General features: G+C 47.6%; 1 protein-coding gene across 3 annotated transcripts in view; it reads right to left on the reverse strand.

Annotated features, from left to right (window-relative positions):
* Window positions 1–807: 807 nt before the first annotated feature.
* The window catches only part of adam22 (ADAM metallopeptidase domain 22), a 134261-nt gene continuing 118836 nt past the window's right edge, over window positions 808–16232 (reverse strand). For 2 of the 3 annotated variants that reach the window (XM_046303326.1, XM_046303327.1), the window contains 16 exons: window positions 14994–15093; window positions 14659–14730; window positions 14454–14546; window positions 11011–11142; window positions 10858–10921; window positions 10659–10764; window positions 10374–10493; window positions 9234–9402; window positions 8984–9095; window positions 7326–7416; window positions 7162–7215; window positions 6772–6972; window positions 6023–6123; window positions 5748–5814; window positions 3575–3698; window positions 808–2668 (listed from right to left, as the gene is read on the reverse strand). In XM_046303326.1, coding sequence (XP_046159282.1) covers window positions 2648–2668; window positions 3575–3698; window positions 5748–5814; window positions 6023–6123; window positions 6772–6972; window positions 7162–7215; window positions 7326–7416; window positions 8984–9095; window positions 9234–9402; window positions 10374–10493; window positions 10659–10764; window positions 10858–10921; window positions 11011–11142; window positions 14454–14546; window positions 14659–14730; window positions 14994–15093 — 1627 coding nt within the window. In that variant the 3' untranslated portion in view covers window positions 808–2647. The remainder of the gene's footprint in view (window positions 2669–3574; window positions 3699–5747; window positions 5815–6022; window positions 6124–6771; window positions 6973–7161; window positions 7216–7325; window positions 7417–8983; window positions 9096–9233; window positions 9403–10373; window positions 10494–10658; window positions 10765–10857; window positions 10922–11010; window positions 11143–14453; window positions 14547–14658; window positions 14731–14993; window positions 15094–16232) is intronic. The other variant, XM_046303328.1, reaches the window with a different exon arrangement.

A 16232-nucleotide genomic window follows, 5' to 3' on the forward strand; every position in this document is an offset into this window, starting at 1 on the left:
TCTCCGTTCCACTCAACGCACAGAAGAACAATAATGCAGTTGGTCTGTCTGAATAACGGCTGTACACAACACTGAGAAGTGAACATATAAAGGTACTTAAGAGTAAAAAATAAAATACTTGAGACTTGTCATACAGTAGCAATATTAATGTGATATAGTGGTGATCTTAATATCTTTGCAGTCATAATGCATACAGTAGAAAATCAAAACGATCAGTGCCCACATTTTAAACTTAAGCATACGGAGTTAACATACAGCAGGCTTAACTGATATGGACAGTACAGTAACTACAGGATGGGGGTTGTGACTTCTGTACAAATAAGTTTCCCTTTAGCCACAGATCTAAGATCAGCTTTCCACTCCCCAATTCACAACATTTACCATCAGGGGGGTAAGATACAAAACTGACCTTGGATCAGTGACTAGGGACACTTTATCCTACTCTGCGTAGGTAAGAACCTGAATCTTAAGCCACATTTAAACCACTAGATTACTCGGGCCATTCATGAAAATGTTTGAGACCTGGTTGATTATGTTGAAAACGTGTTCACTACTGATATGGGGTTTATGGTATGAAATTCCAAGAAGATAACAGCAATTGGCAATCAAGGAAACAGTATTTCAATGTCATGCTTATTTCGTATTACAGCCTCACAGACAGATTACCAGAGAACAGCGATAGTGTGTTAGCTAGTAGATCCATTGCCATTCTGTTGGTCTTATAAATCTCAAACAGCAAGCACTGTACAGGACACTTCATCATTTACAGACAGCAGGGCAAACTTACAGTAGGAAACAAAACAAAAGCAAAAATGCACATTTTAATCATTTTATCCAAACAAATTCCAAATTCATCTGACAATGTTCAGTTTCCACATTGTTATTCCCACATCGTCCAGTTGGATCTCAGTGGCGTTGTCGGTTCCAGTTGTATCTATCTGTTATGTCTGGTCTCACACTGTACACCAGGGGTGGACTGGGACCAGAAATCGGCTCTGGCATTTTAAACACAACGGCCCATTTCTTTCTTCGAGGCCCCCATTTTTAGCAAGATAATTATCATTTTGCCCCCCCAGAAAACAAGTAAGACAGGCCCACGGTGTTAAAAAATGGACCAGGCCATCTTGCATTTGCCCAAAATGCCAAATGGCCAGTCTGTCCCTGCTGTACAGACAGACCGTAGTGTGGAATGATTATAGTCACAGGACATTTCTCCAACTTCTCTAAATCACCATTACCAAATGAACATGAATATCAAATCTAAAACTACCAAAGAACACTTGTTCTCTCCCCTCTGTAGCGAGGAAGGGCTCTTAGTTCAAATCATATTCATCATTATCAATATCCAAATGGATAAAATGCTCAGTTAATGTTATAAATCAATGACATTCTTAAGTTTACTGTCTTAATTATGACGGGCTGTGACTGAGTGCATTACTCAGAGAAAGGGATGACACAAAGAGGAAATATAGAACACTGTTTGTACATTCTGCTGTGGAAGAAAAAGAAAGCTGGAGTGTTCACACAGACACACGGGAGAGAAGAGAGAGAGTTCAGCCAGAAGTGAAAAGAGAGAAACAGACAGAAAAAACAAGTACGGGGTCTCTACAAAGACCTACGGAGACCCTGTCTGTCTACAACACGAACCACAGCAGGAGGAGGAGAGGGGGAGCATCCCTTCATCATTCGCCTCCCAGTAAGTAAAAAAGAAAAGCACACATTACTCTGCCTTTAAGCTGTACATATTTACAACCATAACCAAATCCTTCAGGAAAATCTGACACGGCGAAAGAAAGAGAACAGGGAGGGGCTAGGGGCTAGGGTCCATGTCAGGGGCAGTTGGCTAGTATAATGTGTGATACAGTTTATAATGAGTCGCTGAACACAGAGATAGAAGAAGCCTATAATGTAAAGAAAGCTTAAAGGCCTACAGTACGTATGACATCACCATCCCCCGCGTGCTGTCCGTCCCAGACTTCTTCTTTGTGACACTAGGAAAAGTTGATTAACAGGGGGTTCTCATGCATACAGTGTTGGAGTTTTCTACAGTAATTAAACAGCGTGCTTCAAAATGGTAGAGAAATCTGCCGATATGATAGCTGTCCGTGCCCCTCAACAGAGAGGAGCACCAATCAGAGGAGAGAGTTTACATGGGGGCAGGGCTAGAGGGGGGTTGGGGGGAGAGGTGAGTAAGGTAAGGTGGGACGGTTTGAGGGAGGAGCTAGAAGAGTGTGGTGGAAGCTGGGGGGATGTTGGGGTGTTGGGAGTGGGGGAGACATCCACAAAGAGGCCTCTCCTCTCTGTCTGCACCATTACCATCACAACAGCTTTGCTTTTCCTCACCAATGAGTGAAGGGCTGATCTCTGGTGGATCTCCAACTAATCTGAAAGGGATCTTGTCTTGCCTCGTTCTGTCTTGGCTTGTCAGTGTAGGAATGACAGATGGCCCCTGTAGCGTCCCCTACTGAGCAGGTCAGGTCTGACGGACCTCGTACACACTCTCACACCTTCCTCCTCTTCATCTTCCTCTGCTTCTCTTTTCCGCTCATACCAGTTACTCACTGTTTTTCTTTGTATTTTTTAATTCATAGAAAAGTGGACAAAAATGTAGTTCTTAAGTAGTTTTGCAAAGTAGATAACAGGAGTGTTATATTGAAGTCTCCCACAGCTGCAGGAAGAGAAACGAGATGAAGAGACAAAGACTATAATTAGATAATGGCTTCAGTACCTTAACTGCAGTTAACCCCACAATGCAATAGGGGTATTTATAGTACACACGTCATTAACTACTACTGTATTTACCTAGTTTCTAGGACTTTATGTACAGTATGTTACGTATGAGATGTTATGTACAGTATGTTACATATGAGATGTTATGTACAGTATATGTTACATATGAGATGTTATGTACAGTATATGTTACATATGAGATGTTATGTACAGTATGTTACATATGAGATGTTATGTACAGTATGTTACATATGAGATGTTATGTACAGTATATGTTACATATGAGATGTTATGTACAGTATGTTACGTATGAGATGTTATGTACAGTATGTTACATATGAGATGTTATGTACAGTATATGTTACATATGAGATGTTATGTACAGTATATGTTACATATGAGATGTTATGTACATTATATGTTACATATGAGATGTTATGTACAGTATGTTACATATGAGATGTTATGTACAGTATGTTACATATGAGATGTTATGTATGAGATGTTATGTACAGTATATGTTACATATGAGATGTTATGTACAGTATATGTTACATATGAGATGTTATGTACAGTATATGTTACATATGAGATGTTATGTACAGTATGTTACATATGAGATGTTATGTACAGTATGTTACATATGAGATGTTATGTACAGTATGTTACATATGAGATGTTATGTACAGTATATGTTACATATGAGATGTTATGTACAGTATATGTTACATATGAGATGTTATGTACAGTATATGTTACATATGAGATGTTATGTACAGTATATGTTACGTATGAGATGTTATGTGCAGTATGTGCTATATACTGTGTTATTATAGTAGTTTACCCTGGCACTCTGCCTGTTGGCCTTCTTCTGGTCGTCGGGGAGGGGGGGCATGGGGTACGGGTACCTCCGGCTGGATGCAATGGACCCCGTGGAGGAGGTGGGCGACTTCGCCGGGGAAAGCGTCCTGAAAGAGGCAGGAAATTACCTCACTATAAACGGTGATATCATCATTCTTACTGATCTGCCTGGAATAGGCAGAAGTTGCCCCTAAACACAGAGGCAGACTTTTTTTCATGACCCTAACGGTTAAGGTTTAGATTGGGGGTTCGATAATTTGACCCCAGGACTGTGGTTAGGGGAAGCATCTGCCTGTGCCAGAGTAGACCAGCCTGAACAGCCCTGGTCTGGGAACAGTCACCTCTTCCTCTCATCGACCTGCCTATGACATCATCAACCGCTGCACCATCATCAGCAATGCAACAGGGCCAGCTGTGCTGTGGCTGGAGTGGGAGTGGGCAGGTCAGTCAGACACCCACTGAGTACAGTTAATTTGACTAGACCTGTGCCTGTGCTGGGGTGTATCTGGGCTGGTCCAGGACCAGAAGGTGTAGTGGAGATGGTGTCATGGTGGGTAAATGTGAACCGTCCAGGCCGGTGAGCACAGAGACACTCAGTAGGGGACTCAGACATGTGTGTAGCACAATGATGACATCAGAGCAAACACAACACTGAACATGCAGAGATAAAGAAAGAGAAGATGGAGCAACGGAGGGAATTAAGGAAATAGACTAGTAATAGAGATGATTTCTAATGACTTCCTTTTTGGTGTCATTACAAATAAAGCAAGACAATTATGTTACTCAATACTCAACAAAATGTAAAACTGTTGTAAAAGTTCAGCAGCTATTGATACATCCAACCATCGTACGCTAAAAGCAATGAATCATGGGAGTCCAAAGACACAAGAGGACCAAGAGCTGTCAACCAAAGTTCTGACATCATCACCAGAACTACCAATCAATCTGCTCTTTATCTGTGATAAAAGGGAACTGACCCCCGTTTGGTAACCACTGGTACAACCCTTCCCTACCTCCCCTGGCCAAATTGAACCCAAATACACAGACCAAGCCAAAGGGGAGTTAAAAGAGGGGGTGGGGGTTGTTGAGGAATAGGAGATGATCTGAGGTAATACCTAAGGTAGGGTCCTTCACTGTTTTTATTCACATCTTCTACCCACTTAGTTACATCATAATGCTCTGTTTGGAAGCGAGGGGTTAAATACCTGCAGGAGTGGGGATTGATAGACACACCGAGAAGGGAGGAGGAAAGGAGAAGAGGAAACAGGAGGAAAAAGAGGATGAGAGGGAGGAGGATGGAGATGAGGAAGAGGGAGAAAGAGGACGAGGGAGGAAGAGGAGATATTTTAAGAGAGCAGAGCAGAGCAGACCAATGACATTCTGAACACACCACCAAGATGCAAGTGAGAGGAAGACAAGATGGGACTGTGAAGAAGTTGACTAGATGAATGTGTGTTTTAGTAAGATGGTCATTTGCATTTTGTCCACATGTCACAAATCAGTCCAAGCAGTTAAATTCTCCTCATTCACTCCCATGCATTCAAACAAGAACAGTTGCTCTGCAAATGACCTCAGGTGTCAAGACCAGGAAACAAACAAACAAACAAACAACAACAGGCTGGGAGATCAACAAGGCTGAAAGGTCAACAAGGCTGAAAGGTCAACAAGGCGTTAATTGTTCATTCACGGGGATCATGTGCAGTTAGGGTTGTTTTTGAGTGGCCGTGCTAGAAAGGACAGTAGTATGGTTTCACAGATGTCATCTTTATAAACAATAGCCCTGACCTTAACACTTAACCTTTACATTTAACCTCACCCGTAACACTAACTCTTAGATAAAAACAAATAGCATTTATCAGTTCAAGCATGGCCCTAGTGACTGCCATTAGGTCCCACATGCACTCTACAATGACATTTTTCTTTATAGAACAATGCAGTACAACATTCTAGGACCATGGCGTAACTCATTAATACACTTTCTTATAAAGTTCTTGATTCACAGATTCTACAAGTAACACCACAACTTGTATAAGTCTATTTCACCATACAGAACCTCTTGGCTTGCTGCTATTTGAGCTGATTTCTATAGTGACTGGATGGGTGTAAATACAATCCCTGAGCCATGTGGAAGCCCATCCAGGAACATGGTGACTTACTCTGTAGAGTTGGAGCGAGGACGGAACTTCTTCCCTTTCGACTTCTTGCGATTTCCACTCAGATTTCCTACAGAGGAAGGACACAGTAACACATGGTTAGCACAGGGAAATATCACTCTCTCTCTCTGTGTGTGTGTGTGTGTGTGTGTGTGTGTGTGTGTGTGTGTGTGTGTGTGTGTGTGTGTGTGTGTGTGTGTGTGTGTGTGTGTGTGTGTGTGTGTGTGTGTGTGTGTGTGTGTGTGTGTGTGTGTGTGTGTGTGTGTGTGTGTGTATACCTTGCCAAGAGTTGCTCCTGGGTCGTCCGTTCTCACAAATGTCAGAGATGTGTTTGGCGTCAGGGATTCGCTCGCTCCACGAGTGGGACAGACCGTTAGACCTTCACACACACAGAGTTAGATTTCCTTGTGAAACAGTGATAACCATTATCATCACGATCATCATTACTGACAACCTGATCCCCAGACTTTTTATTTTTTAATTTAGCCTTTATTTAACTAGGCAAGTCAGTTCAGAACAAATTCTTATTTATAATGGTGGCCTACACCGGCCAAACACGGACGACGCTGGGCCAGTTGTGCGCCACCCTATGGGACTCCCAATCACGGTCGGTTGTGATACAGCCTGGAATCAAACCAGGGTGTCTGTAGTGACGCCTCAAGCACTGAGATGCAGTGCCTTAGACCGCTGCGCCTCTCGGGAGCCCAGATTTACAACATCTGTTTAGTGGGTTTGATTTCTGGGACCACCTATACGTAAAATGTATGCACACACGACTGCATATTAATATATTATTATAATATTATTTCCCTTCGTCTACAGCAGAGAACAGACAGACAGCTCAGGGTAGGAGGAGGAGAGGAAGGAGACTGATGGTACATTCCATGAGAACAGACTACCACACCATGACGACTGTGAACGATAGCATGACAACATGATGAGAAGAATGTGCAGAAAGAGGCATATTGCAACCAACACTACACAACCAACTACACATATTGCGAATGGCAGTGAAATGATGTCACACCTGAATGCAAACAGAGAGATGTTTTGTGAGATGGAGGCGATGGAGGGGGGGAAAGAGAGCGTGTATATCTGCAGGTTAGACAGACAGCCAGACCTCTTCTTGGAGCTACAGCCTGAGTTGGTGCTGACCCCAGGGGCCAGGTCACTGTAGAACGAGTCTGCATCCCCGGGTTTCTTCACATAGTCACCCGGAGGCATTTGCCTGAGAAACGCCAACAAACATTAGACATCTGAACACTGTCATGACAAAGATGTGATTTCACAAACACATCAACAAATTGACCAACACATAAATAGATCAACAACTAATGACCGTTATAGAAAATGTGGAATTGTAAGTCACGCTGCTAAATGACAAAAATGTAAATGGGAAAGAATAAGGATGACAAACCTGCAGAATCTTCTGTGAACCTCTGACTCAACGTAGCACCGCTGTCTGTAGCTCCTGTTAGTGAAGAAGGACAGTCACGTGAGACACACTGACCAATGACAGGATCCCAAGCCAGTTCCTAGTCAGCTATCCCAGGTCAAGAGCTGAGGTCCAGCTGTACTCACTTGTATCCCCAGGCGGTGATGGCCAGGATGAGAGCCAGGAACAGAATGGAGCCAGCGATGGCCCCGATGATGATGTTAGTACTGGTGATACCTGACAGAGGAGGGGGGGAGAGAGAGCACTTTATAAACAAACTGTATTATAGTTGTTTCCAGATGAATCTGTAGGAGAAACACACTTTGAAGTGATCAAGTGGGTACACCTCACTTCAATAGTACACTAAAACACAGCACACTCAGAGGGAAGAGATCTGGAAGGAAAGAGGGGGGAGGAAACAGATTACAAACATTGATGTGTATGTTTTTGAGGGGAAACGTAGAAAGATTCAAAAACATGACTGACTACAGGCTGGGGAGACTGGGATGGGGTGAGAGGAGGAGAGAGAGGAGGAAGTGACATCACAGAAGGAGCAAACACAATGAAGAGGAACTCAGATCTGACCTCAGCGTCACTCCATCAATGACATGAGCCTGTCGACAAAGAATGTGTGTGAAAATAAACAACAAACAAAAAGAAAGATGTGCCTGGTTGTTGTTTTTTTAACAGATACTAATGCAAACGTAAAGGCCAAAAATAATGATTATATGCAAAATAACTAAACAATGAATGAACCAATGATTTATGATGAAAATAAAGGCTTAAATACGTATGTCGAACCAAAACCTCTCACAGTCTTTGTGTTAAAATGGGGAGAGGGAAAGAGTTAGAGTGAGAGAGAGTTAGAGAGAGAGAGAGTTAGAGAGAGAGAGAGTTTGAGAGAGAGAGAGAGTTAGAGAGAGTAGGAGAGTTAGAGAGAGTTAGAGAGAGAGAGAGTAGGAGAGAGAGTTAGAGAGAGAGAGTTTGAGAGAGAGAGAGAGAGTAGGAGAGTTTGAGAGTTAGAGAGAGAGAGAGTTAGACAGAGAGGGTAGGAGAGTTAGAGTGTTAGATAGAGTTAGAGAGAGAGTGAGAGAGAGTAGGAGAGTTAGCGAGAGAGAAGGAGAAAGGGAGAGAGTGTGAGAGAAAGAGCGAGAGAGAGTCAGAGAGACAGAGACAGAGAGAGAGAGAGAGAGAGAGAGAGAGAGGGGGAAAGAAAAAGAGGAAGAGAGAGAGAGAGCGAGTGAGAGAGAGAGAAAGATAGGAAGAGAGCTATTCATAAGCAGGGCTTATATAAATAGGGGGAGAGGGAAAGAGTTAGAGAGAGAGTAGGAGAGAGAGCGTTAGAGAGAGAGTTTGAGAGAGAGAGAGTTAGAGAGAGAGAGTAGGAGAGTTAGAGAGAGAGAGAGTTAGAGAGAGAGTAGGAGAGTTAGCGAGATAGAAGGAGAAAGGGAGAGAGTGTGAGAGAAAGAGCGAGAGAGAGTCAGAGAGACAGAGAGAGAGAGAGAGAGAGAGAGAGAGAGAGAGAGAGAGAGAGAGAGAGAGAGAGAGAGAGAGAGAGAGAGAGAGAGAGAGAGAGGGGGAAAGAAAAAGAGGAAGAGAGAGAGAGAGCGAGAGAGAGAAAGATAGGAAGAGAGCTATTTATAAGCAGGGCTTATATAAATAGGGGGAGAGGGAAAGAGTTAGAGAGAGATAGGGAGAGAGAGACAGAGAGACAGAGAGAGATATTTATGAGCAGGGCTTATATAAATAGGAGGAGTGGGAAAGAGTTAGAGAGAGATGGGGAGACGTGTGGAGTTATTTGTACCTGATACAGAGGCGGTGGGTCCAACCACCAGGTAGCTGAGAGGAGACGTGGAGTTACAATCGTCTCCAGTCCAACCCAAGTGACACACACACTTCAGCTCGTTACTACAAATCTGCAACACACACATACACAAGCATGCAGGCACACACACCAAAACATATGTATTAGGAGCTGAAAGGTTGGAGAGAGAGAGAGAAAGTGGGTGTGCATGCATGTGTGTGTTTGTGCATTTGTGTGTGTGTATCCGTACCCCGTGTCCAGAACAGATGGTCTTCTCGGTGGTTCCAGGGCAGGTGCTGAAGTTGAACTCCTGAAGGGGCAGACACTTGTGGTTGAAGCAGACCCTCTCTGTCCCACAGGCTGTCCCATCCTCCACATAGCCCAGGTCACTGTCCCCGTCTATCATCACATGACCTCCACTGACATACAGCACACAACACAGCACAGTTACAGAGGATCCATTCATATAGAAGTTACACAGGGACATAAATCAAATATAGAATTGAATTCACAAAGAGAGAGCTAGAGACGTTATTCTGTATATGCTCTGGAGGCCTGCATCGTCAGAGAGAGAGAGAGCTAGAGGCATTATTCTGTATGTGCTCTGGAGGCCTGCATCGTCAGAGAGAGAGAGCTATAGGCATTATTCTGAATGTGCTCTGGAGGCCTGCATCGTCAGAGAGAGAGCTAGAGGCATTATTCTGTATTTGCTCTGGAGGCCTGCATCTTCAGAGAGAGAGAGCTATAGGCATTATTCTGAATGTGCTCTGGAGGCCTGCATCGTCAGAGAGAGAGAGCTAGAGGCATTATTCTGTATGTGCTCTGGAGGCCTGCATCGTCAGAGAGAGAGCTATAGGCATTATTCTGAATGTGCTCTGGAGGCCTGCATCGTCAGAGAGAGAGAGCTAGAGGCATTATTCTTTATGTGCTCTGGAGGCCTGCATCGTCAGAGAGAGAGCTAGAGGCATTATTCTGTATGTGCTCTGGAGGCCTGCATCGTCAAAGAGAGAGAGCTAGAGGCATGATTCTGTATGTGCTCTGGAGGCCTGCATCGTCAGAGAGAGAGCTAGAGGCATTATTCTGTATGTGCTCTGGAGGCCTGCATTATAAGGCATGATTCTGTATGTGCTCTGGAGGCCTGCATCGTCAGAGAGAGAGCTAGGAGGTCGCTTTATAAGGAGGTCGCTTTATCAATCAGTGTGTGTAAATATCTATGAATGGACTGTAATTTCTTAGCAACCCAAGGAGAACCATAACGCGATGAATGAATCAGAGTCTGATGATGATGGTGTGTGTGTGTGTGTGTGTGTGTGTGTGTGTGTGTGTGTGTGTGTGTGTGTGTGTGTGTGTGTGTGTGTGTGTGTGTGTGTGTGTGTGTGTGTGTGTGTACCTGCAGTCCAGCGAGGCACTGTGCTGTGCAACAGAGAAGGACGTCAGTCCCCCCTGCAACTCTCCTAGTCGGGGGGCCGGCGATATGTTGGAACATAGCAGGTACCCACAATGCACGTCTCTGAAACACACAGGAAGTAGTGATGAACCTTCTCTCTAAGTTCAGGTTCCATTAGTTACCTAAACTTTGCTGGACACATGTTATGTTCAAGGATAAAAGTACAGTGTGATGTCATGTCATTGTATTCAAGCACAACAGAACTGTGACACAAACAGGTGTCCTTACTGCTTGTTGCATTGGACCCATGTGTCTTTGTCCTTCCCACAGTTCCCCTTCTCTGTCCCCTCGATATTCAACTTCTCATAACAGAACTTATCAGCAGCGGTCGCCTCTGAAAAATCAAACAATGAACAGGGATGATGTCACAACCTACATAAATAACCCTGCATTGAGTGTCTGAGGTCGACATAAAAACGTTACTCACTCTCTCCCCACAGGTACTTGCACTGTCTGTCTTTGGTCTTGCACCTCCCGTTGAAGCAACGACCCTGGACACAGAGGAATGGTACACGTCAAACACAAACACACACCTGTACACACCAACTGGTCCACTCTGATCATTCTTGATATCTCTTACCTGTTCCTTTTCACATGAGTAGCCGTCCATCTTGTGCACGTTCGGGGGACACTGGCTGGAGTTACCAGTGCAGTTCTCTGGAATATCACAGTCATTCACTGCCTCCCTACACACCACGCCCATAAACTCCATCTGCCCACACACAACACAGGTCAAAGCATGTCAGCAGGTGTATGACATTTACTTCTGAAGTACTGACCTGTTGCACAGACTACAACCACTGTAATTATTATTTGACCCTGCTGGTCATCTATTCACGTTTAAACATCTTGAAGAACAATCTGGTCTTAATGGCCATGCACTCTCCACCCGGCACAGCCAGAAGAGGACTGGCACTCCCTCAGAGCCTGGTTCCTCTCCACCCGGCACAGCCAGAAGAGGACTGGCACTCCCTCAGAGCCTGGTTCCTCTCCACCCGGCACAGCCAGAAGAGGACTGGCACTCCCTCAGAGCCTGGTTCCTCTCCACCCGGCACAGCCAGAAGAGGACTGGCACTCCCTCAGAGCCTGGTTCCTCTCCACCCGGCACAGCCAGAAGAGGACTGGCACCCCCTCAGAGCCTGGTTCCTCTCCACCCGGCACAGCCAAAAGAGGACTGGCACTCCCTCAGAGCCTGGTTCCTCTCCACCCGGCACCTGGCACAGCCAAAGAAGAGGACTGGCAGCCAGAAGAGGACCCCTCAGAGCCTGGTTCCTCTCCACCCTGGCACAGCCAGAAAGAGGACTGGCACCCCCTCAGAGCCTGGTTCCTCTCCACCTGGCACAGCCAGAAGAGGACTGGCACTCCCCTCAGAGCCTGGTTCCTCTCCACCTGGCACAGCCAGAAGAGGACTGGCACCCCCTCAGAGCCTGGTTCCTCTCCACCTGGCACAGCCAGAAGAGGACTGGCACTCCCTCAGAGCCTGGTTCCTCTCCACCTGGCACAGCCAGGACTGGCCTGGCCTGGTTCCTCTCCACCTGGCACAGCCAGAGGAGAGGACTGGGCACTCCCTCAGAGCCTGGTTCCTCTCCACCTGGCACAGCCAGAAGAGGACTGGCACCCCCTCAGAGCCTGGTTCCTCTCCACCTGGCACAGCCAGAAGAGGACTGGCACTCCCTCAGAGCCTGGTTCCCTCCACCTGGCACAGCCAGAAGAGGACTGGCACTCCCTCAGAGCCTGGTTCCTCTCCACCTGGCACAGCCAGCACTCCCTCAGAGCCTGGTTCCTCTCCACCTGGCACAGCCCCACCCCCTCAGAGCCTGGTTCCTCTCCACCTGGCACAGCCAGAAGAGGACTGGCACCCCCTCAGAGCCTGGTTCCTCTCCACCTGGCACAGCCAGAAGAGGACTGGCACCCCTCAGAGCCTGGTTCCTCTCCACCTGGCACAGCCAGAAGAGGACTGGCAGAGCCTGGTTCCTCTCCACCTGGCACAGCCAGTTCCTCTCCACCTGGCACAGCCAGAAGAGGACTGGCACCCCTCAGAGCCTGGTTCCTCTCCACCTGGCACAGCCAGAAGAGGACTGGCACTCCCTCAGAGCCTGGTTCCTCTCCACCTGGCACAGCCAGAAGAGGACTGGCACTCCCTCAGAGCCTGGTTCCCTCCACCTGGCACAGCCCTGGTTCCTCTCCACCTGGCACAGCCAGAAGAGGACTGCACAGCCACTGGCACCCCTCAGAGCCTGGTTCCTCTCCACCTGGCACAGCCAGAAGAGGACTGGCACTCCCTCAGAGCCTGGTTCCTCTCCACCTGGCACAGCCAGAAGAGGACTGGCACTCCCTCAGAGCCTGGTTCTCTCCACCTGGCACAGCCCTGGCACAGCCACCTGGCACAGCCAGAGAGGACTGGCACTCCCTCAGAGCCTGGTTCCTCTCCACCTGGCACAGCCAGAAGAGGACTGGCACCCCTCAGAGCCTGGACCTGGCACAGCCAGAAGAGGACTGGCACCCCTCAGAGCCTGGTTCCTCTCCACCTGGCACAGCCAGAGGAGAGGACTGGCACAGCCAGAAGAGGACTGGCACCCCTCAGAGCCTGGTTCCTCTCCACCTGGCACAGCCAGAAGAGGACTGGCACTCCCTCAGAGCCTGGTTCCTCTCCACCTGGCACAGCCAGAAGAGGACTGGCACTCCCTCAGAGCCTGGTTCCTCTCCACCTGGCACAGCCAGAAGAGGACTGGCACTCCCTCAGAGCCTGGTTCCTCTCCACCTGGCACAGCCAGAAGAGGACTGGCACTCCCTCAGAAGAGGACTGGCACTCCCTCAGAGCCTGGTTCCTCTCCACCTGGCACAGCCAGAAGAGGACTGGCACTCCACCTGGCACAGCCAGAGCCTGGTTCCTCTCCACCTGGCACAGCCAGAAGAGGACTGGCACTCCCTCAGAGCCTGGTTCCTCTCCACCTGGCACAGCCAGAGGAGAGGACTGGCACTCCCTCAGAGCCTGGTTCCTCTCCACCTGGCACAGCCAGAAGAGGACTGGCACTCCCTCAGAGCCTGGTTCCTCTCCACCTGGCACAGCCAGAAGAGGACTGGCACTCCCTCAGAGCCTGGTTCCTCTCCACCTGGCACAGCCAGACTCCCTCAGAGGGTTCCTCTCCACCTGGCACAGCCACTCCCTCAGAGCCTGGTTCCTCTCCACCTGGCACAGCCAGAAGAGGACTGGCACTCCCTCAGAGCCTGGTTCCTCTCCACCTGGCACAGCCAGCACTCCCTCAGAGGACCTGGCACAGCCACTCCCTCAGAGCCTGGTTCCTCTCCACCTGGCACAGCCAGAAGAGGTTCCTCTCCACCTGGCACAGCCAGAAGAGGCACTGGCACTCCCTCAGAGCCTGGTTCCACCTGGCACAGCCAGAAGAGGACTGGCACTCCCTCAGAGCCTGGTTCCTCTCCACCTGGCACAGCCAGAAGAGGACTGGCACTCCCTCAGAGCCTGGTTCCTCTCCACCTGGCACAGCCAGAAGAGGACTGGCACTCCCTCAGAAGAGGACTGGAGCCTGGTTCCTCTCCACCTGGCACAGCCAGAAGAGGACTGGCACTCCCTCAGAGCCTGGTTCCTCTCCACCTGGCACAGACTGGCACTCCCTCAGAGCCTGGTTCCTCTCCACCTGGCACAGCCAGAAGAGGACTGGCACTCCCTCAGAGCCTGGTTCCTCTCCACCTGGCACAGCCAGAAGAGGACTGGCACTCCCTCAGAGCCTGGTTCCTCTCCACCTGGCACAGCCAGAAGAGGACTGGCACCCCCTCAGAGCCTGGTTCCTCTCTTGCTTCCTGCCTTTCTAGGGAGTTTTTCCAAGCCACTGTTCTTCTACAACTGTATTGCTTGCTGTTTGGGGTTTTAGGCTGGGTTTCTGTATAACACTTCATGTCATTTGCTGGTGTAAAAAGGGCTTTATAAATACATTTGATTGATTGATTGATTGATTATGCATATGTGCATAAGTGCGTGATGTGACAATGCATAGTGTCCTGTACCTGACAGCTGTTACAGCAGAGTCCGTCGCTACACTTTGAGCCTTGTGTGAGTGTACACTTCTGACAGCACTTCTCTCCCTCCCTCTCGCACTCCTAGTGAAGGAACACAAACACATAAACAGACACATATGAATCAAGGTTCCCTGTAGATTCTCCAGGACCAGAGGTGTCTAGGGCCAATGTCTGTCCACTCTCAGCTACTCACCGCTGGGCTACCACAGTCACACTCCTCCCCTGACTCCACCAAACCATTCCCACACTCTGGAGGGTCAACCAGCTGGAGTCACAGAGAGTGAGGGGGGAGAGTGAAAGAGAGGAGAGAGGTTAGGTTTATCTAAGTGCTTTGGGTGAAATTTAAGAAAAGTGCTTTATAAGCTTTGAAGTTACTTTCTTCATTATCCCCTCCAGGGGTGTGTGTGTGTGTGTGTGTGTGTGTGTGTGTGTGTGTGTGTGTGTGTGTGTGTGTGTGTGTGTGTGTGTGTGTGTGTGTGTGTGTGTGTGTGTGTGTGTGTGTGTGTGTGTGTGTGTGTGTGTGTGTACCTTTATGGGTTTGTTGAAGAGACAGGCTCCACCACCAGTGTTGAGGAAGGTGTGGTACTCCTCCACATTGCAGTTGGAGAACCTCTTGGGCAGGTAGAAGCTGTTCAACACAACCACAGAGTCACGCAGTTACAGTGGAAACAACTGCAGCAGGTCAATAACAACACACATCCCTCTGAGACACACTGTGCCACTCTTGTGTTGCTTTAGCGTTGTCCTTACAGAGAGAAGGCCAGTAGTGTGGTATATACTTACAAATGACCCTATATGAACAGGAAGGAAGCATTCACCACAAAATGTGTTGAACAAGACTGACTAACAGCCCACCATCTATAGAATAACACACACACACACACACACACACACACACACACACACACACACACACACACACACACACACACACACACACACACACACACACACACACACACACACACACACACACACACACACACACACACACACACACACACACCTTTTATCTGTTGATGACCACAGTCAGAGTCAGGGACAGAGAATAGGGAGAGTAGCGGTAAGGCATTGGCATGCTAGATTAATATTGACTGATGGTGTGTAGAGGAAATAATATTTGTCACATTATTATTGTTGTTGTTATTGTCCTTGTTGGTGCTTCTGGTTGTGAATCATAACCTTCGCACAATCTGTGATGTGTGGTGGCAGAAATCAGGTCCCATTGATAGCTTAAGGACAAAGGCGTCTTTTGTTGCAGAAAATGATTGATTTGAAATTAATACATTTCTGCAGACCACCTTTGCCCTGAAGAAATCAATAGCACCTGGTTTTCTAGTAAGCAATTGACACTCAATCAGGGGTCTTTCTGTTGTTAGTCTGTCATTGTTAGTGTTGGTCCCTTGCTGCTCTGCATTCCTGCAATCAGGGCTTAGCCTCAGACGCCATTGTCCTGTCTCGCCATAGCACCGTTGCTAAATGATACAGCAAATATGTATCCGCTTTGAGTAGTAATGCTAGTGAGTGGCTAATGGGAGCTAGTGCTGTAAACACAATGCAGCAAATCCTGGGCCCAACAGGAGCTTTCCCGGAGAAAGGAAATGATGGAAGTCAAGGGACTGAGTTGAGTTTGGATTATTGTAGCACTTACAATAGTAGTGAGAGTCATACTGATTAGGAATCAAACAAAGGCTCACAATAACAGAGAGAGAGAGAGACCTCCAATGGCAATATAGATATACATCAACCATCCCTTACTTCTTTCTA

The sequence above is a fragment of the Oncorhynchus gorbuscha genome, linkage group LG15 (assembly GCF_021184085.1).
Source record: "Oncorhynchus gorbuscha isolate QuinsamMale2020 ecotype Even-year linkage group LG15, OgorEven_v1.0, whole genome shotgun sequence".
Classification (NCBI taxonomy): Eukaryota; Metazoa; Chordata; class Actinopteri; order Salmoniformes; family Salmonidae; genus Oncorhynchus; species Oncorhynchus gorbuscha.